General features: G+C 34.7%; 1 protein-coding gene across 9 annotated transcripts in view; it reads left to right on the top strand.

The window, feature by feature from the left end:
• The window catches only part of TRPS1 (transcriptional repressor GATA binding 1), a 253,709-nt gene that overhangs the window by 77,243 nt on the left and 153,743 nt on the right, over nucleotides 1-22,723 (top strand). For all 9 annotated transcript variants that reach the window (XR_004627886.1, XR_004627884.1, XR_004627885.1 and 6 more), the window contains one exon: nucleotides 2,246-2,849. Coding sequence is in view for 6 of the 9 variants with exons in the window: in XM_034668548.1 (XP_034524439.1) it covers nucleotides 2,246-2,849 (604 nt within the window). In the remaining 3 variants the exon portion in view is untranslated. The remainder of the gene's footprint in view (nucleotides 1-2,245; nucleotides 2,850-22,723) is intronic.

Genomic DNA, 22,723 nt, shown 5'->3' with positions numbered 1-22,723 from the left:
TTTGATCTTTAACCATTCTGATAAATCCGTTTTTGTCTGTAGGATTGAACCTCATAGACGTAACAGTTTTTTGGTACAATTTTGAGGTTAGGAGTTTATCTCCCATTGGGGATATTCAAATATAGTTTTGCTAGGAAGGATCTTTATTTGAAGTTCCCATAGGTTCTAAGTCCTAGATTTTGAGTCTTGTCTTTTGTCCTTTGTAATCTGAATCCTGTTGTGGGTTTTTCTGGCCTTGAACTTGGGGCAAGATTCTTACTCTTGGTCATAGACATCTTCTCCTCAAGGATTAGGCTCCTTTCACTTGAGGAAATTAATTTTAAAATTATATTTTTCTGGTCAATTCATTATTAAATTATTTACCTTTGTTGTATTTACTTTTGCTTTATCTTTACTACTTAAATAGTGAAGAAAAAAAGAGAAAAGATAGAAAACAATACTCTGTAAAAAGTAAAAGTTAACTATGCATATTTATTCAACCAAATGGAAGCTGTTAATGGTAAGAAGATAATTTTGTACCACATTAAGTACTCTCGATAAATACTGGCTGCGATTTTGTTACCATAATACCTTTGAATTTTGCTTCCTTAAAATGTGAACATTCTTTTGGATTTTCAGCCATCAGACAGGTCTCATAAGGGAATGATGTTATTCAATACAGAAACCGTTAAAGTCCCAAGTGACTAAAACATACATTTAACGATGCTACTTCTGTGCCTTATAACCTTGCAGTTGCTTCCTTTAACCTCTGAAGATATCTATCTGCCTACTTATCATGGTCTACAAAACTCTAGATGACCCCTCTCCCTTGTTGATTGACTTGCTTCCTCTTATTTATTCCTCTAAAGCGGCAATGGCCTCTGTTCAGTATTTCAGCCTTGCTAGAATATGCCTTCTTCCCCTTCCTCCTCCTCCAACAAGAATAGCTCCTTTTCATCCATTGGTTTTCTCTCCTTCAGAAAGGCCTTCCTGACTGCCCTATGCAGCCCATCAACCCCATTACCTTCCCATCCATGAAAGCTCTTGGCATATACCACTCTTTATATTTCTTTATAGTCTAATGTGAGGATCATCCTTCCTGACTAGACTCTAAACACCAGGTGGAGAAAGACTGGCTTTCTTCTCTATACACCCATGTGAAACCAGTGCCTGGCAAAGTAATTTGTGATGGTCATCTGCATTTCTACATATGCACACATGTGTGTAGTCGCTTAAAGTAATAGCTCTCGAAACTTATTTTGTTACTTTAAGTTGGCAACGCATTGCATCAGTGGAGTATAGCAAATGTTTCATATGGAGTTTATTTAGAGAGGCATCCAAAGTTTTTATAGTTAAAAAAAGTATGCCTTATTCCAAGTTCTTGTGTACCTTCCCAGTATGTCTTTTAGGATACAGTGCCTCTGTTCTTCCTTGTTAATCAAATATTTGTCTTAATTTGACAGTGTTTCAGCTTTAATAGCAGAGGATGCTGTGAAATTCAACAATAAGTTCTTTTTGTTTTATGCCTTTTAAAAAGCAAACACACTCATTCACACGTTCTTTATGAATGAATATATCCAGACAGCCCCTATCATGCTGCTTGACTCCCAGCAGACACTCAATTTGTTGAATATCCCTAAAGCCTCACGGATAGATAGAATTTGTCCTAAAAAATCTTGAGCTTCTAATACATTTTATTTACTAGATTCTGTGGATCAGTCAACCATGTTTTGACTAAATTGATTTAGATTGTATGTGGAAAAGAACACTAATCAAGTAGAACTTAATATGTGTAAATGCTGTATAAAGTAACAGTAGAGATGCATGCGTACTTACAATGAAAAAAATGTCGATTTAGTTGAAATAAACAGGAAGTGAAAAGTCTACTGATGAAATCAGTGTAAAAACGTATATGTCTGTTAAATAATGTAGAATCACTGATTATCCAACCACGGTAAAGTGAACAGAGCAAGTCTTTCAATAAGAAACCAACCGAGTTTCAATGTGAATTGGCTGGAGTGTGTACACATTAGTGTGTATGTGTGTGTCTTCCTCCTACAGTTAATCTAACAAAAGGGAATGCCACATTCTTTATATGGAACCAGAAATGCCAATTAATTACATTCCAACTTCTGGGTATTGGGAATGGTGTATTTTGTCTTACCTTTTACTTTACATGAGATAAAATTCAGGTCCTTAAAGACTGTTGTGTTTTTTTTAAAGCCCTTCCGGATGCTAGATTTCTAATGACTGTTTTCTTCTCCAGGAGAGCACACAGCTGCTACAAATGCCGTCAGTGCAGTTTTACAGCTGCTGATACTCAGTCACTACTGGAGCACTTCAACACTGTTCACTGCCAGGAACAGGACATCACTACAGCCAATGGCGAAGAGGACGGTCATGCTGTATCCACCATCAAGGAGGAGCCCAAAATTGACCTCAAGGTCTACAGTCTGCTCAATCCAGACTCTAAAATGGGAGAGCCAGTTTCTGAGAGTGTGGTGAAGAGAGAGAAGGTGGAAGATAAGGACGGGCTGAAGGAGAAAGTTTGGACAGAGAGTTCAAGTGATGACCTTCGAAACATGACTTGGAGAGGGGCAGACATTTTGCGAGGCAGCCCATCCTATACTCAGGCAAGCCTGGGGCTTCTGACGCCCGTGTCTGGCCCCCAAGAGCAGACCAAGACTCTAAGGGATAGCCCCAACGTCGAAGCTGCCCATCTGGCGCGACCTCTTTATGGCTTGGCTGTGGAGACCAAGGGATTCCTGCAGGGGGTGCCCGCTGGCGGAGAGAAGTCGGGGACCCTCACCCAGCAGTATCCTGCGTCGGGAGAAAACAAGTCCAAGGATGAATCCCAGTCCCTGTTACGGGTAGGAAGGTTTAATTTTTAAATAATCCACCTATCTTGAAGGGAAAACGGAAAGACACATATTCTCTAGATTGAGTATCATTTAGTCTTACCAACTAAAACTAAATGATCTGTCTCAGTCTGGGGATTTATACTCACAAGGCCGAAGCAGTAGAAAGTAGCTCATGTGTGTTTCTGTGTCCGCTGCACACCCTTGATACGGTGGTGGTGGGCAATCACTTGTTCGTCACTGCTCTTAGCTCACATTGAATGTTGGTTAATCATTCCTGGTGATTATGCAAAACAGCGAGGCCGCGTTTGGAGAAGGGAGGTTCAGAACCCCAGAAGATTGCACATCTGTTACATTAAAATAGGTAAATGACTTTTAAATTTTAAGGTGGTGTGACACTGTAGCTGGTTAACAAGGAAATTAGCAGAGATTTAAATCACTAGGAATCCAAAGCCCATGGTGAGAGGTTAATACGGAAATGTAGTTTTTTAAAACTGATGATATACCTATGTACAAATGACAATGCTTGTTGTTGTTCAGTCACCAAAAAGAGGGGGAAAATGAGATAGACCTAAGTGTGAGTGGTGTGAAGAGCATCCAAAGAAGAGAAAGACCCGCGCGCGTTTTATATGATCAGGCCTTTCTGGGGAGAAAGACATAGTCCCATGTGGAAAAACAAAAAAACCTCTGAGAACGATGAGATCCTTGCTCTCTCTCTTCATGCTATGTAGCAGTGTCAAGAAATAGTTTAGATTTTGAAAATCACGAACTCTCGAACTCTCGGTAAGTGATGCTTGCTTTTTGCCTAAGGCACCACTACTTCAACATTTCACCTTGACTCCGAGAAAGTTTTGGGCTTTCTGCATGATTTTGACACTTCGTTGGTGCCTGGAAGGTAGGATCAGAAGGCTGCTAACCTTTACAAAAGAGCCAGTTAGGAAACTGAGCGCAGCCAGCCCAGTGCTTTGACCTGTAGGTCAGAGACCACTGAGGTCTCTCTGGATGGATTCTGGAGAGAAAAATTTCTCTTTCCAGTGCCTGCGTGGCTTCTCTACTCTCATTTCCTGCAGATTCTCTGAAGCCTATCTGTGCTTCTCAGGTTTCTCTAGTGGAGTTGAGAAATGCCTCTTAGAGGTGCACAGTTAATTATAAAAGCTGTTTCCTTTCCTGGCTGAGTCATGCCCTGGAGCTAAGAGAAGGGTTTGAATGCAGAAGAGGCTATGCCCCTTGTACAGGGAGAAACAAAGAATCCTTCCTGCAGGGAAGGTGCAAGTCGATTGTTTAAGTTACTTTAAAAAGAAGAGAAATAGTTCTTGTGCCCTTCAAGAAGGGTGTTCAATTAAGGGAGCTTCTTTCCGATAAATATATAGGGAGCTGCAGTTGTAAATGTTCATTATTTTCTTAGCATGTCAGGACTCTTCTGGTCTCAAGTGGCTCTTTTGGTTTCTGGTTATAAGGCAGGAATGATATGTCTTACGTTTTTAAATTCCATATCACATCTTGATTGTGTGTTGTAATTAGGTGCCTTGCCTCCATAGCACTAGAGCTCCCCGCCCATTTTTTTTTTCCCCTTTTAAAATTGTTTTCATCTGTGACATCTTCATTTGATAACAGGTTGTTTGGCTCTTTGAGACCATTTCTGGAGCATTACCTTTTCTGCCACCCTATGTGTATACACTAAGAATTTGGAACGATCAGTCATATTTTATGTGGTTAAGTCTAAAACCTGAGCATGAGAGTGTTACATTTTTTGAGCAGGCTGGGCATGATGATACTTTTCTAAAAAGTTGTTTTTCTCAATTCCTCCACTTCCTTAATCCCTGACTTCGAGTTTCTGTTGCATCATTGCAACTGTTTCTTCAGTTCCTCCACATTAGCTGCTGAAGTCCAAAATCTTCAGCGAGAGACCGCTTCACCATGTTCTACAAATAATCAAATTCCTAACATAGGATTCATGTTTAAAGGATTCATTTTTAAAGGCTAAATTTCGAGAGATGACAAAATTAATACATATCTAAAGCCTTGGATCATTCTTCCTTGACTTTTGTAAAATGTAACTCTTTAGAATTTATATTTTCATTGTATTTGAATATTGCTTTTGGGAATCACTGATTTAAGGATATTTGGAATAGGAAGTGTAGCTGATTTAATTTGTGGAGTATTTAGTGTACTAAGTGAATTAAAACTTTTTAATGTACACATATTTTAGCTGATCAGGTTTTTAAGGCATTTAAGAGAATTAAAAAGCAGAGCCCATTCTGAATAGTGAATTCGACAAGAACTCTACCGTGGTGGTAGAAATTGGTGTTTCTGAGTTATCATAGCGAATTCACACTTGTCAGTTCATTCCTCTGCCATTAGCAGGGAAAACCCAGCAGAGTATCACCGTCATATTTACTTTATTTACATTAACACTGTGCTTTAATTTTGTAGTTTGTAGGGGTCTAGTTATTAGTGAAGGTGTCCTACAAAAGTTTATAAATACACAATGAAAAATGCAAATACAATTTACATGTAGTGAATGGAAATACCGGTGTCTGTAAATGTATATCTACAGAATATAATGTTCTTATTTGAGTGTAACTTGAAATTATCTTGCTATTTGGCGTGTTTATTTAGAAATAGTAAGCACTTTGAAAAATGGAAAATTGGTTTTAGAAGTCATTTTATTAAATACTGCATACAGTGTAGCCTTAATAAAGTATACTTATAAATACATTTATACATGTAGTTTCTAATATTAAAAGTAAAAACTATCAACTGATTACTATGCAGAATGATAATGAGAATTAAGCATGAGAGATTTGTGCAGCCGAAAATGTTAATTTAAATAGTTCAACCCTATGCTGGTTGATAGTGGAAAAATTTTTAAAGAACAGGCTGAATGTATTTAGGGCCATTCACAAAAGCCCATAATTACAGTTAGTTTGAGGATATTGGTCTTTCTGATACATGTTTTTAACTGGTTTCAGTTATGAAATTTTGCTGCACTCAAAGTGAGGAAGGAAATATAAGAATCACAGAGAAGAACTAAAATTTCGAAATATTTTCTCATTAGTTTTTTTGTTTTGTTTTGTTTTACATAGGTTAGGTAAGTGTTTGGCTTTTAGTTTCGTGTTCAATAGCAGATCATTTATGTATTTCATGTAGCGAATGTCTTGTATTTTTCCTTTGTTACCAGTATGGAATTGACATGGTTACAAAACATTTTAAATTGTGTATGTGATCTGTGTGGACCACTGTGCTTTCAGGATAGCAGGGGGCACGTTAACATAAGCTTTATCTTGTAAATTGCTTTATGACAATTAGTTTTTTGTTGTGTTAACTACCTAATATTTCTGTAAAATCATTGGGTTTTTTCTTTTATGACTAGGAAAAAAACATTAAAGACTTTAGACTCTGCTAGAAATAGTCCGAAGTTTATATGAAAACTATGTTACTCTTCTAAAACTTCTAGAAGGATTTTATAAACATGAATAAGTTCCTGAAAATGTTTTGAAAATTCAGTGTTTTCATTTAAACTTAAGATTTGGCTCTGTGAAGAGGTTAACATATTTAACATTTTCTGTGCTGAAAGCAAAAGTTAATTGGTTTTAAATATTCAACTTGGTGTTCCTTTCTCATGTTAAACTAAACAGTGTAGGGTAGTCCCAACACAGTACAATCATGTGCCTTTTTCTGGCCAGTTTCTTCTATGATGTATATTTACACAAAGGTATTTATTTATTCATTTTGTAGACAGACTCATATAAATGCAACTATATTAGTCTTATGATTTCCTGCAGAAGAAATTCCAGATCTCATTCTTGTAATTGACGTTTTAGATTGTGTTTTATAACATAGAAAGCTTTGTCTTTTAACTGATAACCACATTTATAGGAACAAAGCATCTGTCATTAAATTGCACAGAGATTTTGCCAATATCAAATGCAGTTTTTCATTTAACAAAATGCAGAAGTATAATTGGGTTTAGATGGTAACTGTGTAGGGGGAGTTTATGGCAAATCCACATCCAGGTAAACATCCGTGTGTCATATTCCGATAACTCAGCTGCTCAAATTCTCCCATAGGTTCAGATACCCTAGTTATCAGTCCACTTTCTTCCTGTATCTAGAGGAAAAATGATTTTCGATTCCAGTGTAAATTTATTTAAGGAAGTCTGTCCATTTCAACGTGTACATTTTGCACTAGTTGGTTTTGGCTGAGACCTTCAGCCATGGGCTATGGGAGATGAGTTCCAAGTTCTGAGGGTTGAGTTCCAAGTTGAGCTACTGACTGTCAAAGACAGGGCCTCCCAGGATCTCCGTTCATCCCACTCTTGGGATTAAAATGCCTGCCGTCCTCACAGAAGTGCTGTGCAGCTTAGTTAATTAATGTTTGTCAGGCCATTTGAGATCGTCAGATGCAGGGTTCTAGATAAGTGCAAAGTAGTATGATTATTTGTTCATTTTGTAAATGTGATACCAAGACAGCACAAAGTAGGTGTTATTTTCCCCTTGCTTCAGTGGTGTTAAATTTATAGTTTAAAGATTGTTGATACCGGGCAGTCTATTGAGATGCAAAAATGTTCTTTTGGGGACAGTCCATTGGCAGCCAAACAGACGTTCAAACAAGCGACAGTGTTGAATGCCTTTACAACTAGTGACAGAAGATCGCAGGAACTTTTTAACTAAAGATGATTTCAAGGGAAAAGTCTGATATTGGTTTTTTTCTTCATGTTTAATGAAAATAAAAGCAGTTTTTCAGTTACCTGCAGGTAGTAGTGATGTAATATAATGTTTATGTATATAACTTTTTCTAACTCCATTTGAATATTTACATATGGATATACTTAATCCTAAAGAGAACAGCCTATACCAGGAAAAATGGGAAGGACATACCTCCGTAATCACTGGTTATCCAACTTGTAGTTTTTAGGGCACATTGAGAAATTCTTTCTTAGGTAACTGTTGGTATTTGATTTGTTGATATTTGAATAAAGTATTAAAAACCATTTACTCTATCCAGAATTAACCATCCTTTAAATCTCTGTGCCTCTGCCTTGCATAGAAAAATTTCTGTTGTCCTCCTGTTAGAAAGGGTATGATTTAAATTGAAATGTAATATAGATTTATTTAAAAAATACAATCCATTCATTGACTTAGTTAAGTGTAGCAGTGAACATGACCATTTTGTTTTTATTAAATAAAATCTAGGTAGCTGGATTTTTTTTCTTTATCAGTTATTCATCTATTCTATTGGTATACCATTTTTGACGGTAGATTACAACCAAAGCCAATTTGATACATGTATGTTTGGTTTTATTGGCTTGACCAATGGGATTTTCTTTTATTCTAATTTCTTTTATATAAGTCAGCTCCATTGGCTCAAGTATTTTTGGAAGCCTTTTTTTTTTTTTTTCTTTTTTGTAGCCTAGACTTTTTGTGAAGTCTGGCAGAGTTCTGCTGGCCCAGGTTTGTAAAGCCAGGGAAGCAGATGTATCTTTTAGTGAATTGGGCTGTAAGTTTGTAGTTGCTGTGAAATGGTATCCTTCAGCGCGGTATCTGTTAATTATTTCCTGTATAACTATCTTTTGCTTGGCTTCCTTTTCTCACAGACTGCATGAGTCAGGAGATAACAGGGCCCCAAAAGGAACCCATTGTTGAATGTTCTTTCTTAGATGTTGGAAACGAAGAAGTATATAGAAGGTGGCCCAAGTTTCAGGAGCAACAGATGGAGAATGATTCAAAAGTGTGTCAGCTAGGAGCTACACAGCCTGATGTGAATTTAGTATTTTTCTGGCAAAGTCCGATCTATCTGATGGACGGATTTAACAGCAGTGTTGATTACCTAAAATGCCAGTAAATTTTTTTTATTTTGGATTTTTGTATATTTTGTTATTTGGTGCCAACAAAAAAAGTAAATATTGTTTCCATTGTCGTATTCTTTGCCCTCTTCTCCCTTTGACTCTCTTAGGGAACTTTCGTTAAGTATTTACACACAAAGACACTGATTGCTTGAATGGTCTACTGGTTAACTCAAGGAAGCTTGGCGAGCAGGATACTGCTGCATCTGGTTGTGTTCTGAGTTCAAGGAGATGCAAATAATATCAGGAAAGTTTGAAGAATCTGTTCTTTCATTTTGGTGAAGGAACATTCTCATTTATAGATGTTTGTAATTAAGTATAATTTATAAATAAAATAGAACCAGGAATATGACTTTATTTTGGAAAAAAATCCATAGTACTTTATCTTAAAGCATATCTTTTTTATGTTATTTGTGATTAGGAATAAGGCAAAGGAATCTTTCTTTTGTTTCGTTTTTGTAAGCACAGGATGCTGGTGTTGTGATAAATTGAGTGGTTGGTGTCATTATTTATATCAGAATGATCAAATAGCTCCCACACATAATTTTACATGTTAACATTCCTCTTTAAAAAGATAGTTTCTCAATTGAGAAGATTCACTTTCAGCATATTAATTATGAAAGCGATGCACCGTTTTATATGCTATTTACCTATTTGTAACATCACGACTAACCGGAAAAAGCTAAGGATATATAGGTATATTTTTAAAAGGCACAGTATACTTTATAGTTTTACTAACATTTACAAAAAGATGAGTTGTGATTGTAAGTCAAACTTTTATGAGAATTTGGATACAAGAAAAGATTTTTAAAATAGATTTCTAATAAGCACAATATTTTGTTTGAGAAAAGTGACGAGATCCATGACAGTGTGGTTTATTGAATTCCATTTGCCTGTAGTGTTAGAGTTGTTATATTTTGTTTACATTTTGGTGTTCGAGACTTATACTAAGTCATGAAAAAGAAAAGTCTTGATAGAGAAATGTCCCATAAAATAATCTGTTCTCAGGGAATCAACTTTAGGTGTTTAGTCAGTAATGCAGTAGATAGCATGAGCGTACCTCCTAGCTGCCCAATTTGAATTCTCGATGTGAAAGACAAAACCTGGGGAAATTACGTTTGAACAATTGTACATGAAAGCATTCAAAAAATAAAGAATTTAGTTAGTGTAGCTGGATACTTCTAATTGATTGCCAAGTAATTTAGTATTTCATTTTCTAGGATTAAAAGTTTACAGCCTTTCCATTAGTTTATTATTGAATTAACAACTTTCATCCTCACCAAACCCTTTGAGGTTGAAGCTATTATTATCCTTTTTATTTGGGTGAGGAAACTGAGGCAGAGAGATTAATTAATTTGCCCGAGGTCACACTGCTTTTAATGGCAGAGATGCAATTTAGACACTGGCTGTTTGACTGTGGTCTATGCTGTTAACCATTGCATGGCCCCCTTTGACTCTCCATCATCTGTTAATAAATGCTTGGGGGACTCTCTACACTTCAGAATAATTTGTTCCATCTAAACATACACTCTTTGTGTGTTTTGTGTACAAAACAGAAAAATCACTTTTTGAAAATGATGCAAATGATAGATGCTTTTCGAAAAAGAAGTGTATCTGTATGACCATACAGAACACTGAAGAAAATGAAAACCAGTCATAAGTTCCAACCCACAAATACTTTTCTATTCCTATATTGGTTTCTAATTTATTTTTTATATGCATGCAAATATATATTTTATTCAAATATAGGGTCATTGCCTTACTCTTGTAATCTTCTTTTTTCATTTAGCAATATGTTGTGGACATCCTTTCCCATCAACAAATATAACTTTACAATATTTGGTTCAGTGCCTCCATGTTGTGCCATGAAATAGTTACATCATAATGTGCTTAGTAGATCGCCTACTGATAAACATTTAGGCAACTGCCAGTTTTTAGTCATAAAGAAACTTTGGTGAACCTCTTGGTATATGGTATTTTATTGTTTTATCATTTCCTTAGGGTAGTTTCTTATAATTAGAGTTACTTAAAGGAGAAAATACATGACTGATAACAAATAGTGTTCAGCATCCACTATCCTCTAAATGGGTCGTTTTTAAAATACAAAATAAATTCATTCATGAATAATATCCTAGAAATATTTAATTAAGGATTAACTGTTAAGCTGCAAATTGACTTATTTAATGATGAATGCAGATAATTAAGGAAAAGGCAAATAATCTTTAAGAGCTATTTCTTACCATGTTTATGATATATAGCAAATGACCAATAGCCAGGGCTGTGGTATGATATGCTTACATATTACATATGAAACAAAGTTTATTTTATAGAGAAATTTATTTCTCTATAGAACCCATTTTTGTAAGCAGAGTTGAATCATAGGCAGTCAACTCAGATAGGCTTGCCCTTCTCAGGGAAGAAATTGCTTTCTTTTTCCTTGTTTTCATTTGTCCCATGGACAGTGTTCTTCAGTGCTTCATAATTTCTCAACCCAGTTCTAAAGTTTTTACTTTTTCTTGTGTGTGTAATAGATTTAGTGGGTAATGGTGTGGGCTTCAAGGGATTATAACAGAGAAGAAGTTATTTTTTTCTTTAAAATATGAAATTTAATGATCTTCAGTTCTGTGTTTTGCTGAAATATTTATATTGATTCCATTAGAAAGTCTTTTTCTTTTATAGGATTTTCAGAATGTCAGCTGGAACATTCTTTCTTTATTATTTCTTAATAAAGTATTAAAAGGACAGGAGCACAAGAATACTTTCTCCACTAGCATTGAGGTTGTGTTTCTTATATGCCACAAATGCAGAGTTTCAGGCTATTCTTACCAATTAATAACACTTAGAAAAACATGTATGATCTCATTTATATATACAACTTAAGTCAGACTCATGTATGGGAATTTGAAAATGTACAAATACTCATTTGAGAGAGTGATTCACTTAAAAATAATTTTTTTTTAAAGGCGCAGTATAGAACTTTAAAATTTCTTTCCTGGTACATTAAAAAATGAAAATACCTTCAATTACTTATAACTTTTTAGAAGCATATCTGTTTTGCAATGTATGGTGCAATGGAAGTAATGCTGGCCATATTTTAGGAGATACATGTGTTTGTTTTACCTCATTCTTTACAACCTGAAACTTTCTTGATAATTCAAGAAAATCCATCTATTTTGGCTGAGTTATATAACTTATTCAAAGAAAGTAAGAGGTTCCTAAAATGTAGATTGTCTAGATAGGCAGTCTGTGGTCTACAGATTAATTATCCAGTTAATATGACTGTCAAAATTTTAAGCTATAGTTATATAATTTATGTTTTAAATATATATAATATGCATATTTTATATATAAATACATATATTTATATAAATATATGTATTTACATATTATATACATATAAAAATATAGGATGGTTTTTAAAATCAAATTGAAATTTAGAGCTTGCCTCAAGTTCATATGTGATGTAAATATTTCTGAAGACTCCAAAATAGATCCTAATTATTCTTTGAGTAGGATGTCCAGGCTGCTGAGGTTATAGTTGGGTTTGGAGGCGGGTGTGTCCCCACCTTTCATAGGCGGTCTCTAGCTGTGATTCAGGCTTGACTGGATTTTATTTTCTGGTAAAATTAGATTTCATGTTTTCTTTTTACTCTTCCCTTGTGATGTAGTGGAAAAAGGACTGGATTTTGGAGGCAAAGAAGTTTTGTGTTCTAGACTTACTTTGTGACTAACTAGCCGTGTGACCCTGACTGAGTCATTCAATCCTTGTGCACTGTTTCCTTTGGAAAATTATAGAGATTAAAGCATATGATTACTCATCTCATTAAAACTGAAACTTCTAGAGCCAAGTCAATTTTCTATAAAACCTTAAACTTTCATATCTGTGGATTAATACCTGAGGCAACTTTAAGTCAAAAATCTTATATTTTAGACTTAGTACTGCTGATGTCCAAAGAGATATCACATATTTGATATACACATTCTTAAATCAGATTTCTTTCTCATGGCTAAGAATCCATAAGTTATATATATTAAAAAAAAGCATTGTCTCAGTACAGTCTGAGATCTTCAACAATTATATTTTTTGAGCTGTTCGAGCTTATCTCATAAAAGAAAGCTCAGTTTTTCAAAATAAATTGTTTCAAAAAAAACATGATTCAAAAATCATGTTATTAAGGGGCTGCTTGTGTATGATGATAAAGGGAAGTATGTACAATGAGAAATAAAAATTCTGGTGAGAATATGACATGCTTAAAGTCTATTTCCTCAGTTTCTTGGCATTGAGCGGTGATGCCTGTTTTGTTCACAGTCAGATGTTCAAATCAGAGTTTTGGATGCAGAAACTAATTTTAGTAGGTGGGGTGCAAATTTCTTATGAGTCCATGAATAGACTCTAATCCCAGCTGTTTCATTACAATTATAAAAATAAAATTGGCTGTGAATCATTCAAACTCTGTTTAATGGATGTGAATAATTCAGTTTCATTCCACTGAAATCTTAAAACTATAAACCTATCTTAGATTTTTTTATCCTCCTTCAGAGTTAGTATCCTATTATTCACGTATTACTTACTTGATGTATCGGTGGTCATGATGAAAATGACCATATTTCCACTCAGTTCCTGTGGGTTTTGGGAGGGGAGGTGGCCCCTAGGATGAGGCAAAGGATGAAATGGAGAAATAAATTGGGAAGAGTCCTCAAAAAGAGAAAAGGATGTTAATTAGTATTTTTTGACTTTTTCTTTCCCATTAAAATATATATATTCATTATAGACATTTTCAAAAATATAAATAAGAAAAAATGAGAAAATGACTGCTCAGCACTTCGGTACATCCTTTCCTGGAGGGACACATACACACACCTACACATGTAGACACATACATATGAACATAGGTTTACAGGCTTATTGTTAAACAACCTTCAGTTTTACTTTATAATAAATTGTAAACATTTTAACATATTAATATATATTCTGCTACATCATATTTATTGACTTCATAGTTTTTCATTATATGTTGTACTAGTTGTACTAGAAAAGATGATTATTGATTTTTTGTGGTTGGACATTTAAGTTATTTCCAGTTTCTGCTATTATAAATAGTGTTGTATTGAATATCCCTGTAGCTAAATAATTGTATCTTGCTTGCAGCTTTAAATTGTTAGAATTGATTTCCATATAATCAGGTGCCTCTACGGGATGGCTCAATAGCAGAGTTTATTGGCAAGTAGAACTTACTTTACCAGGCTGTGTATATATACTCTTGGGAAACAGAAAAATAGTATCATTTCTTGACTTTAAGTAATTAGAATGACCTCACAGTGGTAGCTAAGAAACAGAAACCCTAATGTTTTCTTTGAAGATTATTATGGGGGAAAAGTTAACATGATGGTTTGAATAAAGTACATTTCTGAAACACCAACAAATAACTAACTAGGCAATCTGTTTCACAATTATAAGTTGAAAGACAGATTCCTTAGTTACCTTGGTATTCAAAGATTATTTAAATAAGTGAGTCTTACAAAGTAAAGATAGGTAGATAGATAGATAGATATGGATAATACTGTCTCAAGGGATATAGCTATCTCCAAACCTTCATAAAGTTATTATGTTTTAGTGAACACATAAAGTTGATGCTAATAGTTACTCAGTGAAGTGTTTGGTACATGAACTCTATTTTGAAATATTTGAATTTATTTTAATTTATTAAAGTCATTTACATGGTTTATTGTAAATTAAGAATAAAAATCAGGCGTTAAAAGGGAAGTGTAGAAAACCATTCTAACCTCCATCTCTTTTCATTTGCTTTTCCAAGCATCTTACTGCTATATTCAAAGTCCTTTCATAATACTAGAGACCGGTTGTATTTCTAGGTCATGAAGTTTCAACAAAATACCCTTTTGTTTGTTTTGTTTGGGTGACTCAAGTGCATATTTGGTTGTGTCTATATTTAACTGTGCTAATATTCATCTGGGTTCAAGATTTATTTTCAAAGAACCAATGTGCACTAGATCAAACTAACCTAGACTCCAAAAGACTTGAAATAAATAGAAATCCAAAATAAAAGACAACTTTGTAGAATCATTCCTTGACATATTGGTCTCTAACTTATCTTGTCATTCAATAAAGGATAATTTAGCATCTTCTAGTTTCATGGTTTCAGAAACCATGAAAGACGCTATAAAAGGGTATTACTATGAACAAATCAGGATTCCTGCCCTCATGTAATATACAGTCATAAGTAATAAGACAGGTATATGGACAGCTGTAATATAAATAAGACTTACATAAAAGGGAACAGGAGAGAGAACAACAGAAGACTTTGGGTGTTTAAAGAGAAACAGATCACATTCAGTTAAATGACTAAAGATAGTTGTCATGAAGAGTTTTCTGAGCTGGTTTTTGAGAAAAGCATGGGCTTTCAGCAGGTGAATATGACAGCATGGAGGGCAAGCTATGTAGTTAAACAATGTGAGGTTAGCTTGGGGAACTTTTAGGATGTAGATAATAGAAAAGCTTGACCAAAAGGTATGTGCAGTGTAGTTTGGGGAGCTAAGACTTGGCATATAGGTTAAGAAAATTTCCTTAAATGCTATTCAAAAAACGTTATTTCACAAGGAAATGGAGAACCATCATGAGTTTGGAGCCAAGAATAATTTGATCAAACCTTTAATAAGGTTAATGTGGCATTTTACGTAGGGTACTGGGAAGGGTGTGGGTAGGTATCCAGAATTAGGGCAAGGGAGGTTAATTAGTAGGCTTATCTCTTACTGTACGAATTACAAAGGGTTCACACTAGAATAGTGAAAATGAAAAATGATTTCCATAGATGTGCTAGATGTAGAATGTCCAATAGTTTACATGTGTCGGTGACCAAGAAGAGGGAGGTTTTGATAAATGAGGCTTTGAGTTTGGAAGAGGAGTCTAATAATAGCTAACAATCAGTAATCACTGTGGGCCAGTCCCTGCTTTTTGTCTGTAGTTAACTCATTGAATTTTCACAATAACCCCATAACACAGGTGCTACCTTTAATTTCATTTTATAGAAGTAGAGTCTCATAGATATTAAAGTCACTTGTCCAAAGTCACCAGCTAGTTAGTGACTGGGTCACGCTAGATTGTGACCATGTAGTCTGGCTTTAAAGTCCACATTTCTTACTATATTGCTTTTGGATGAATGGTAGTATCATTAGCAAAACTCTAGAGTCTACTGTTTTGTAAGTGTAAAATAATCAAGCTAGTCTTTGTTTTTTTCAGATGAAAATATCTAACGGATAGCAGGAAATGACATCAATTATAGGAAATACAGGAGTTGGAAAAACTTATAAATTAATTGACATTCATTTAGTAGAGTTTATATTGAAAGCTAGTTTGTACAAAATGTTCTAGGAGTAATATCAATGTGGACATGCTGTGGACGCGATTCTTCAAGTCATTTGCAAATGGGGGATAGTAGGGCAGATAATGTTCAGAAAAAAATGATTGTAGTATAAGAAAAGGAGTATCAAGTGCTATAGGGTAAAACAAACAAAATGTGGTATTTTATTTATTTAAAATTTTTTAGAGGAAGATGTGATATCTGCTTAATTCAGCCATCAAGGAAGGCTTCCTGGAATAGGTTACTTATCAGTTGACTCTTGAAAAGGGTTGGAGTTTGAATAGATGGGGATGGGTGGACCAGGGGATTATTGGGGTACAAGCAACAAACAAACAAGTAAAAAAGAACTGTGGTGTTTGGAAAACTTGAAGAATCAAAGTCCTGAAGTCTGAAGAGCATACAAGTAGAAGGCGAGCTTTGTCACTCCAGCAAAATAAATAAATAAATAAATAAATAAATAAATAAATAAAATAGTAGCTGAGCCCCCTCCCCCCCAGAGTGAAAGTTACTATATTGATATTTATGAGATCAAATTTTAAGATCCTCAGTGTATGGCAAAATCTTTTTTAATTGATAGGATTTAGAAATTCACAGAAACACACATGCCTCAAGGGTCTTATTATTTACATGCTAAAGCGAAAGGAAAGAGTAAGTTTGAGAGCAGAGTTGGGTGTTTTAATCAAAGTATGAAGTAAGAATTTAATAATTTCATTAATTAATGTAAATAAACTTCAGAAAGTTTTTTAAAGTATATACATATGGTTTATATAAATATGTATATGGTAGATATATGTAAATTACTCTTTTATTCAAATAGAAGTTAAAATAACTCGACCCAGGGCCATTACTTTTAAATTTAAGTGAAAAATATTATTGAATACCATTTAAAAACATATGCTATTATACATACTATACCAATTTGAATGATTCATTATATATAAGAACTATATTATGTTTTAGTTTTATGTATTGTTGTTCTGATTTTTTCACTGATTATTTCTACTGAATTTAATCCATGGGTTCATTTTCATTCTTATTTTTAATGTCTTATTTTGTTATTGAGAAGAAAGGGAGATTCTTTCTTGCAATATGTCACCTGTGGTTTAATGGCTAAAACTGTTACGTATCTTAATACTGTATTACATTAAGTCATTTTAAAAGCATTGCTTTCCCTTTTGTTTAAAATTCCTACAGTCTCTGTGATATTGGTAGGGGGTTAATGGAAGCCTTGATTAAAATCTTCCAAGCTTCAAGGCTTTCAGTTCCTGTAAACAATTTGGATCTGAGAGATACACTTATATATATATTTTTTTACTAGTCTATTTACTGATTTAATATTAAGAAAAATCATGTTTTTTCCTTTCATTTTATTTTAAAAAGTAGAAGTTAAAATGTATTTTTCAAAATCAACCACAGTCCATTGTGTGATAGTCACAGAATTTTTGGCAGTCAAGTTCAGAAATTCTCCAAAGACGCAGCATAATCATTTAAAAGTAAAGGAGCTGTCTTGAGTGTACCAGTTTTCCATTATTTAAAATAAGCCTTTCAAGTTTTTATATCTAGACTGCTTTTTTTAAGTTTTTTTTTTTTTCCCCAAGCTTGCAGGGCCATGAACTCCTCTAATCATGAGTTTATGAACCTAACTTGCTTCATAACTGCTAACCAAACTATAGGTGGATAGAAGTCTCTGAGATCGGTAGAAGTTATAATACAGTTGAGATTTATGTTTGGATTCACAAGCTTGGAATCATTAATTATCTGTCTTTTTTACCAGCCCAAAATGGTCCTGCCTTTCTAGGATGATCGACTGCACAAATTCAGGATTACTCAGAAGTCTTAGTCATTCTATTTTTAACAAATTTGCTGAGTCTTCAGACATGGCAGGTTTGCATGGGATTGAGTTGGCACCCCTGTAGTTTCTAATCCTTATGATTTTAGTGTCTGAATTTCACTGAAATGATAAGAATGGGATTTTTGTGATATTCCCTGGGGCTGAAAGTGAGATCCATTGAAGTGTGTGTGTGTGTGTGTGTGTGTGTGTGTGTGTGTGTGTGTTTGTTTTTCCTCTGAAGCAAGGGACATTTGGACAAGTTTGAGACACAGCAGAACAAAGATAGGGGAGAAACGGCAAATACCAAGTCTAATAATTTAGCCATTTGTGAATTTTTCTCTCTAGATTGCAATCTCCTGAGAGAAAAGGACTGTGCCATTTTTATATTTCTATTTCTCAGGCCCTGCCATACTCCTCATCTCTTAGGAGGTCTAGAATCGATATATTCTTAATTGACTACAGTTCTATGAGGACATATGCACTTTTAAAAAATTTTGGAAAATCATATCTTAATTTCTGCATGAGATTGAAAGGATGCGTGTTTAATTTTTCTGCCACAGTTTATACAAACTACATAGTTTATTAAAACTGATTAATCTTTGAATACTCTTTAGGAACAAAAGATTAGATAAGTTATTTCTTACATGTAATTTTTTTCAATAACCATTAAAGTTTAATATTATTTAGTAAGTTGCTTAGTCTGGAAAAAATCAAAAAATCAATTATAGCAATTTTGGGTCCACATAAAAATTTAAAAAATATTTGAACTTTACTGGACCATTTTTAAATTTGAATTTTTTTTAGTTATCTAGTGAAGCCGAAATTTCTCAGGGCTCACAGAATTTTTTGATGGAGGAATCTAGACAAGCAGTCTGCCACTGTGTTTCTAGGCTTGAAAAGAGTTCCAGTAAAACCTAAAAGGTTTCTCTTTATTTTTTTTTTAATCACAAATCCAATATTCATTTGCCTTTGTAAATTCCTTTTAAAAAATTAATTCTAGCTTCAGCTGTGGTTGAAGTAATTATTCTTATGCGTAGCTGATAGTTCATAGAGCAGGATGATGAACATTGTTGAGTCTACAATGTAGGAAGAAAGTTTTACCCTACTTCTGTACTGCTCCCTTCCAGTGAAGGGAATCTTTTAGAACATAGGGTTCTGGGCTCAAGATAAGAGGAAATGTGTAATGGGATCGTTTATCCCAATAATTTTATGACCAAGTCAGGGAATCAAAGGTTTGCAGCCTGGAAAGCATGATATGAAGAAGATAAAGATATTCGTCGATAGTAGTCCTGGAGTTTGAAAGCTTTTGTGGACCCAGGAATGCGTGCGTTATTTGAATTACAAACCCAACCTCATCATCTCAGTCTCCTGGCCTTGAAGAGATGAATAAAAGTACGGGTTGTATCTGTGGAATTGAAATCTGTAGGGGCAGGGAGTTCTGTTGTTCTTGTTTGTTTTCTTGACCCTTTAGGAAATGAGTGTAGGGAGAGGAGAGAAAAAGGGTCTAGCTGTGTGCCAAACGAAGCTGGTCAATGACTTTGTTCCTCGAGTTGAGGATGTTGAATTGTGTCTGCCCTACAGTATCCATCTGGTAACAGACTCATGAACTTTCAGGATTGGAATCCATGCAGAGAGGGAAGGAATGATGACATAATCAAAGTCAGGGAAGTCTTTTGCTATAGTTTTGTCCTATACGGTTATTTTGTTTGGATGGTTTAGAGACTTCTCTCCTTCAGTCGTCTAAAGGTGATGTAGTAAGTCATTTGCAGGAAATGAAACTCCACTTTGTTTCTTTTTTTCACTCAAAGGCTAATCTGATTAGCTCTAAAACATTTGTTCATCTTTTTTATTCGGTATTTGAACTATGCTTATGGAAGACATATGGATTTAAATAGTACTTGGCTTACCATCTGCTGATAAGGGAAAGTGAGATGCTAAATCAGAGTGGCAGGAAAGTCTATTTCAGTAGAAGCTATTTCAATCTGAAATACTGTAGGCAATCTCACAGAGTATTTTAATTGGGATTATATTGATGTGTGTTAGTAAAAGGAACACATTTGCTGATATGGTTCAACTTATATAATCATGAAATTTATATATCAGTTTAGAGATATGAAGGAGTGTGAAATTTTGATCCCATTAATTAGAGATTTTTTTTCCCCTAAAGTGGTCCTTTATGGGAAAATCTTTCTGATGCATTTACTTTAGCAGAATGGTATATTTACTATCTCCTGGTTGAAAATTGGAATGCAAAACATCAACTTTTCAGATAAATTCATTAGAAATAAAAAAAAAACCCCACAATTTATTCTTCTAATACAGTGCTCATTTGTTGAATATTTTTATGGTAAACTGCATTTTGAAAATCTAATTTAACCTTGGGAAGATCAGGAAGAAGAAAAAGAGGATGTCTTTTTATGGTGATAAAATGCTGGTATATAATGCTGAAAAGTCCATAATTATGCCGTATTTGTTTCAGGTTAAAATTCTGAGAATGTAGAATCATCCAGGGATTAAGAATGATAGGAAATGTAATATAATCAATCATATATATGTGTGTGCATATGAATATATATGCATATATGTATATTATATGTATATAATTTTGATAAACCGGTTTTATTTTTGTTTTTCAAATTAATTGAGCATTGCTCCATAAAATATGTGTCTGGCATTTCACTTTTGATTGGGGTAATACAAGGGTCAGTAACACATGGTTTCTGCCCTCTGGGAGGAAGGACAGTCAAAGGTGGGACTCCTATTTGTCCACATTTATGCCAAGAACCTTCACAAGCATCATCTCAGTTAATTCTCTGGACAACACTATGATGCTGACCATTTGCAACTCCATTTTAATGAAGATACTAAGGTACAGAGAAGTTGACTAAGTTGCCCCAGAATAACACAGTTAGTTTCATTAAGATTATATAGCAAGGTCCCATTGTGCGCTGGGCTCTGTGCTAAGTGCTAAGGAGTGCGAGATGAATAAGACAAAGTCCTTGCCGTTGAACACAGTCTATGAGGAGACAGAAGCATAACGGGACGATTTTTAATGCAAAGTAGAAGGTGTAGGAACAGAGAAGCACTCAGAACAGGCAGCAGTCTTGGCCTGGGAGGTCCTCAAGGACTTATGGAGGAAGATGATGCCTGAGCTGAATTTTGGTTTGATGAGTAGAGATGGAATGGGAGGCCCGGGCTAAGGATTCGCAGCATTTATAAAGTACTGGAGTCATGAACCAGCATACAAGCAGTTTGTCTGTTACTTATTGTACAGTCCAGTAGTAACTAGTCACATGTGGCTGTTGAGCACTTGAAATGCCACTAGTCTGAAATGAAATGTGCTGTATGTATAAAATACATACCAGATTTCTAAGACTCGGTATGAAAAACTAATATTAAGCTATCACATTAACAATTTTATAATAATTATATTTTTAAATGACAATATTTTGGATATATTGGGTTAAATTAGATATACTTCACAATTTTACTTAGATTCAGTGAATTTAACTCACTGATTTAACAAATTAGAGATGGTTCAGTGTTTAGGAAACTTCAGAATTTCTCCACGGTATTGCTTAAGCTCATATTGTTTTATTGGTGCATTTGAATTGTTGAAATGACGGATTTGGGGCGCATTGGTCTTATTAAAGAATAGTTGGGCACCTCATTAATTTATTTCCACAGGAAAACATGAGACAGATCCTGAAGTTATATATACATAGTACATCATTTCTTAGAACTATTTTCTTTTTTAATTTGGGAAATGCATTCAATTTCTTGCAGGTAGGGTTACAGTTTTTTAGATTTTGAAGACTACGCTTTTTCTAGTCTAAGATAATTGCTGATTTGAACTTAGATATTTTCTGAACTTTTTTGCACAGTATTTTTTTTAAGATGTGGTACTTCAGAGATTTCAATTAAACTTGAGTATACCAATTTATCCCCCCTACCATTATTGAAATGTCCTGTGTCAGTTTTCTTTACAGAGGAACTCATGAGGATCTAGTGGAGAATTCTAGAAGATCCTAGAACCCCAGGGTCTTACAGTGTGATTGGCAAAACCCACATCAGCACTTCAGATCCTGTTGAGGGGCTGTCCCTTCTTAGATGTGGTGATCCACCTTGGTACTGGATGAATTCCAGTCAGTTGATTTTTCCAGGTTCTATCACTGGGTCTGTGCCTCTGACACAGAACATCTTTCTCAAAAGTAGGTATTAGGTTTATTTTTTTAACATTCAGTCTTAGAAAGACCACAGTTAGGAATAGCAGCACAATATTTTCATTGATATAGTACAAACCACTGCAGAATTACTAACGAATTAGTCATGTCCTTTTTGCATGTCAGAGAAGAGCACTGTCCTGTCTCCCTAAGTGAGAAAAAACCAGGTTGCCCTGTAAATATTCGAATGCTAGTGATGGCATACGGCACCATCTCAGGAAATAAATGCCCTTCCCAATTTCCTCCCTTTCTTTCCATTCACATCCTTCCTTTCACTCCCATTCCCTTTAACTATTATGTTGAGTTATTCTGTAGGGACTCAGAAGCTCCCTTTGCAGAGGGGATGGTTTAAAACTCTTCGTATGAGAGGAGTTAAACCATTAGTCTCTTAGAAGTAGAAGGTCATTGTACCTAGACCTCTAATCCCTGCCCCATCATGAATACTGAAAGCCAAGCTATTTGACTCTACTCCACAGCCATCCTGGGAGAGCTGCAGGAAGCACAGAGAATCCTATCAACATTGTGGAGTATATGGTGAGGACAGAAATGGAACCAAGGATTACATGAACGATCCACATTAGTAGTGAGAGGTACCTGGTGTGGGTTCTCGT

This window comes from Ailuropoda melanoleuca, chromosome 9 (assembly GCF_002007445.2).
Source record: "Ailuropoda melanoleuca isolate Jingjing chromosome 9, ASM200744v2, whole genome shotgun sequence".
NCBI classification, from domain to species: Eukaryota; Metazoa; Chordata; class Mammalia; order Carnivora; family Ursidae; genus Ailuropoda; species Ailuropoda melanoleuca.
This window is presented reverse-complemented; position numbering and strand designations above follow the sequence as displayed.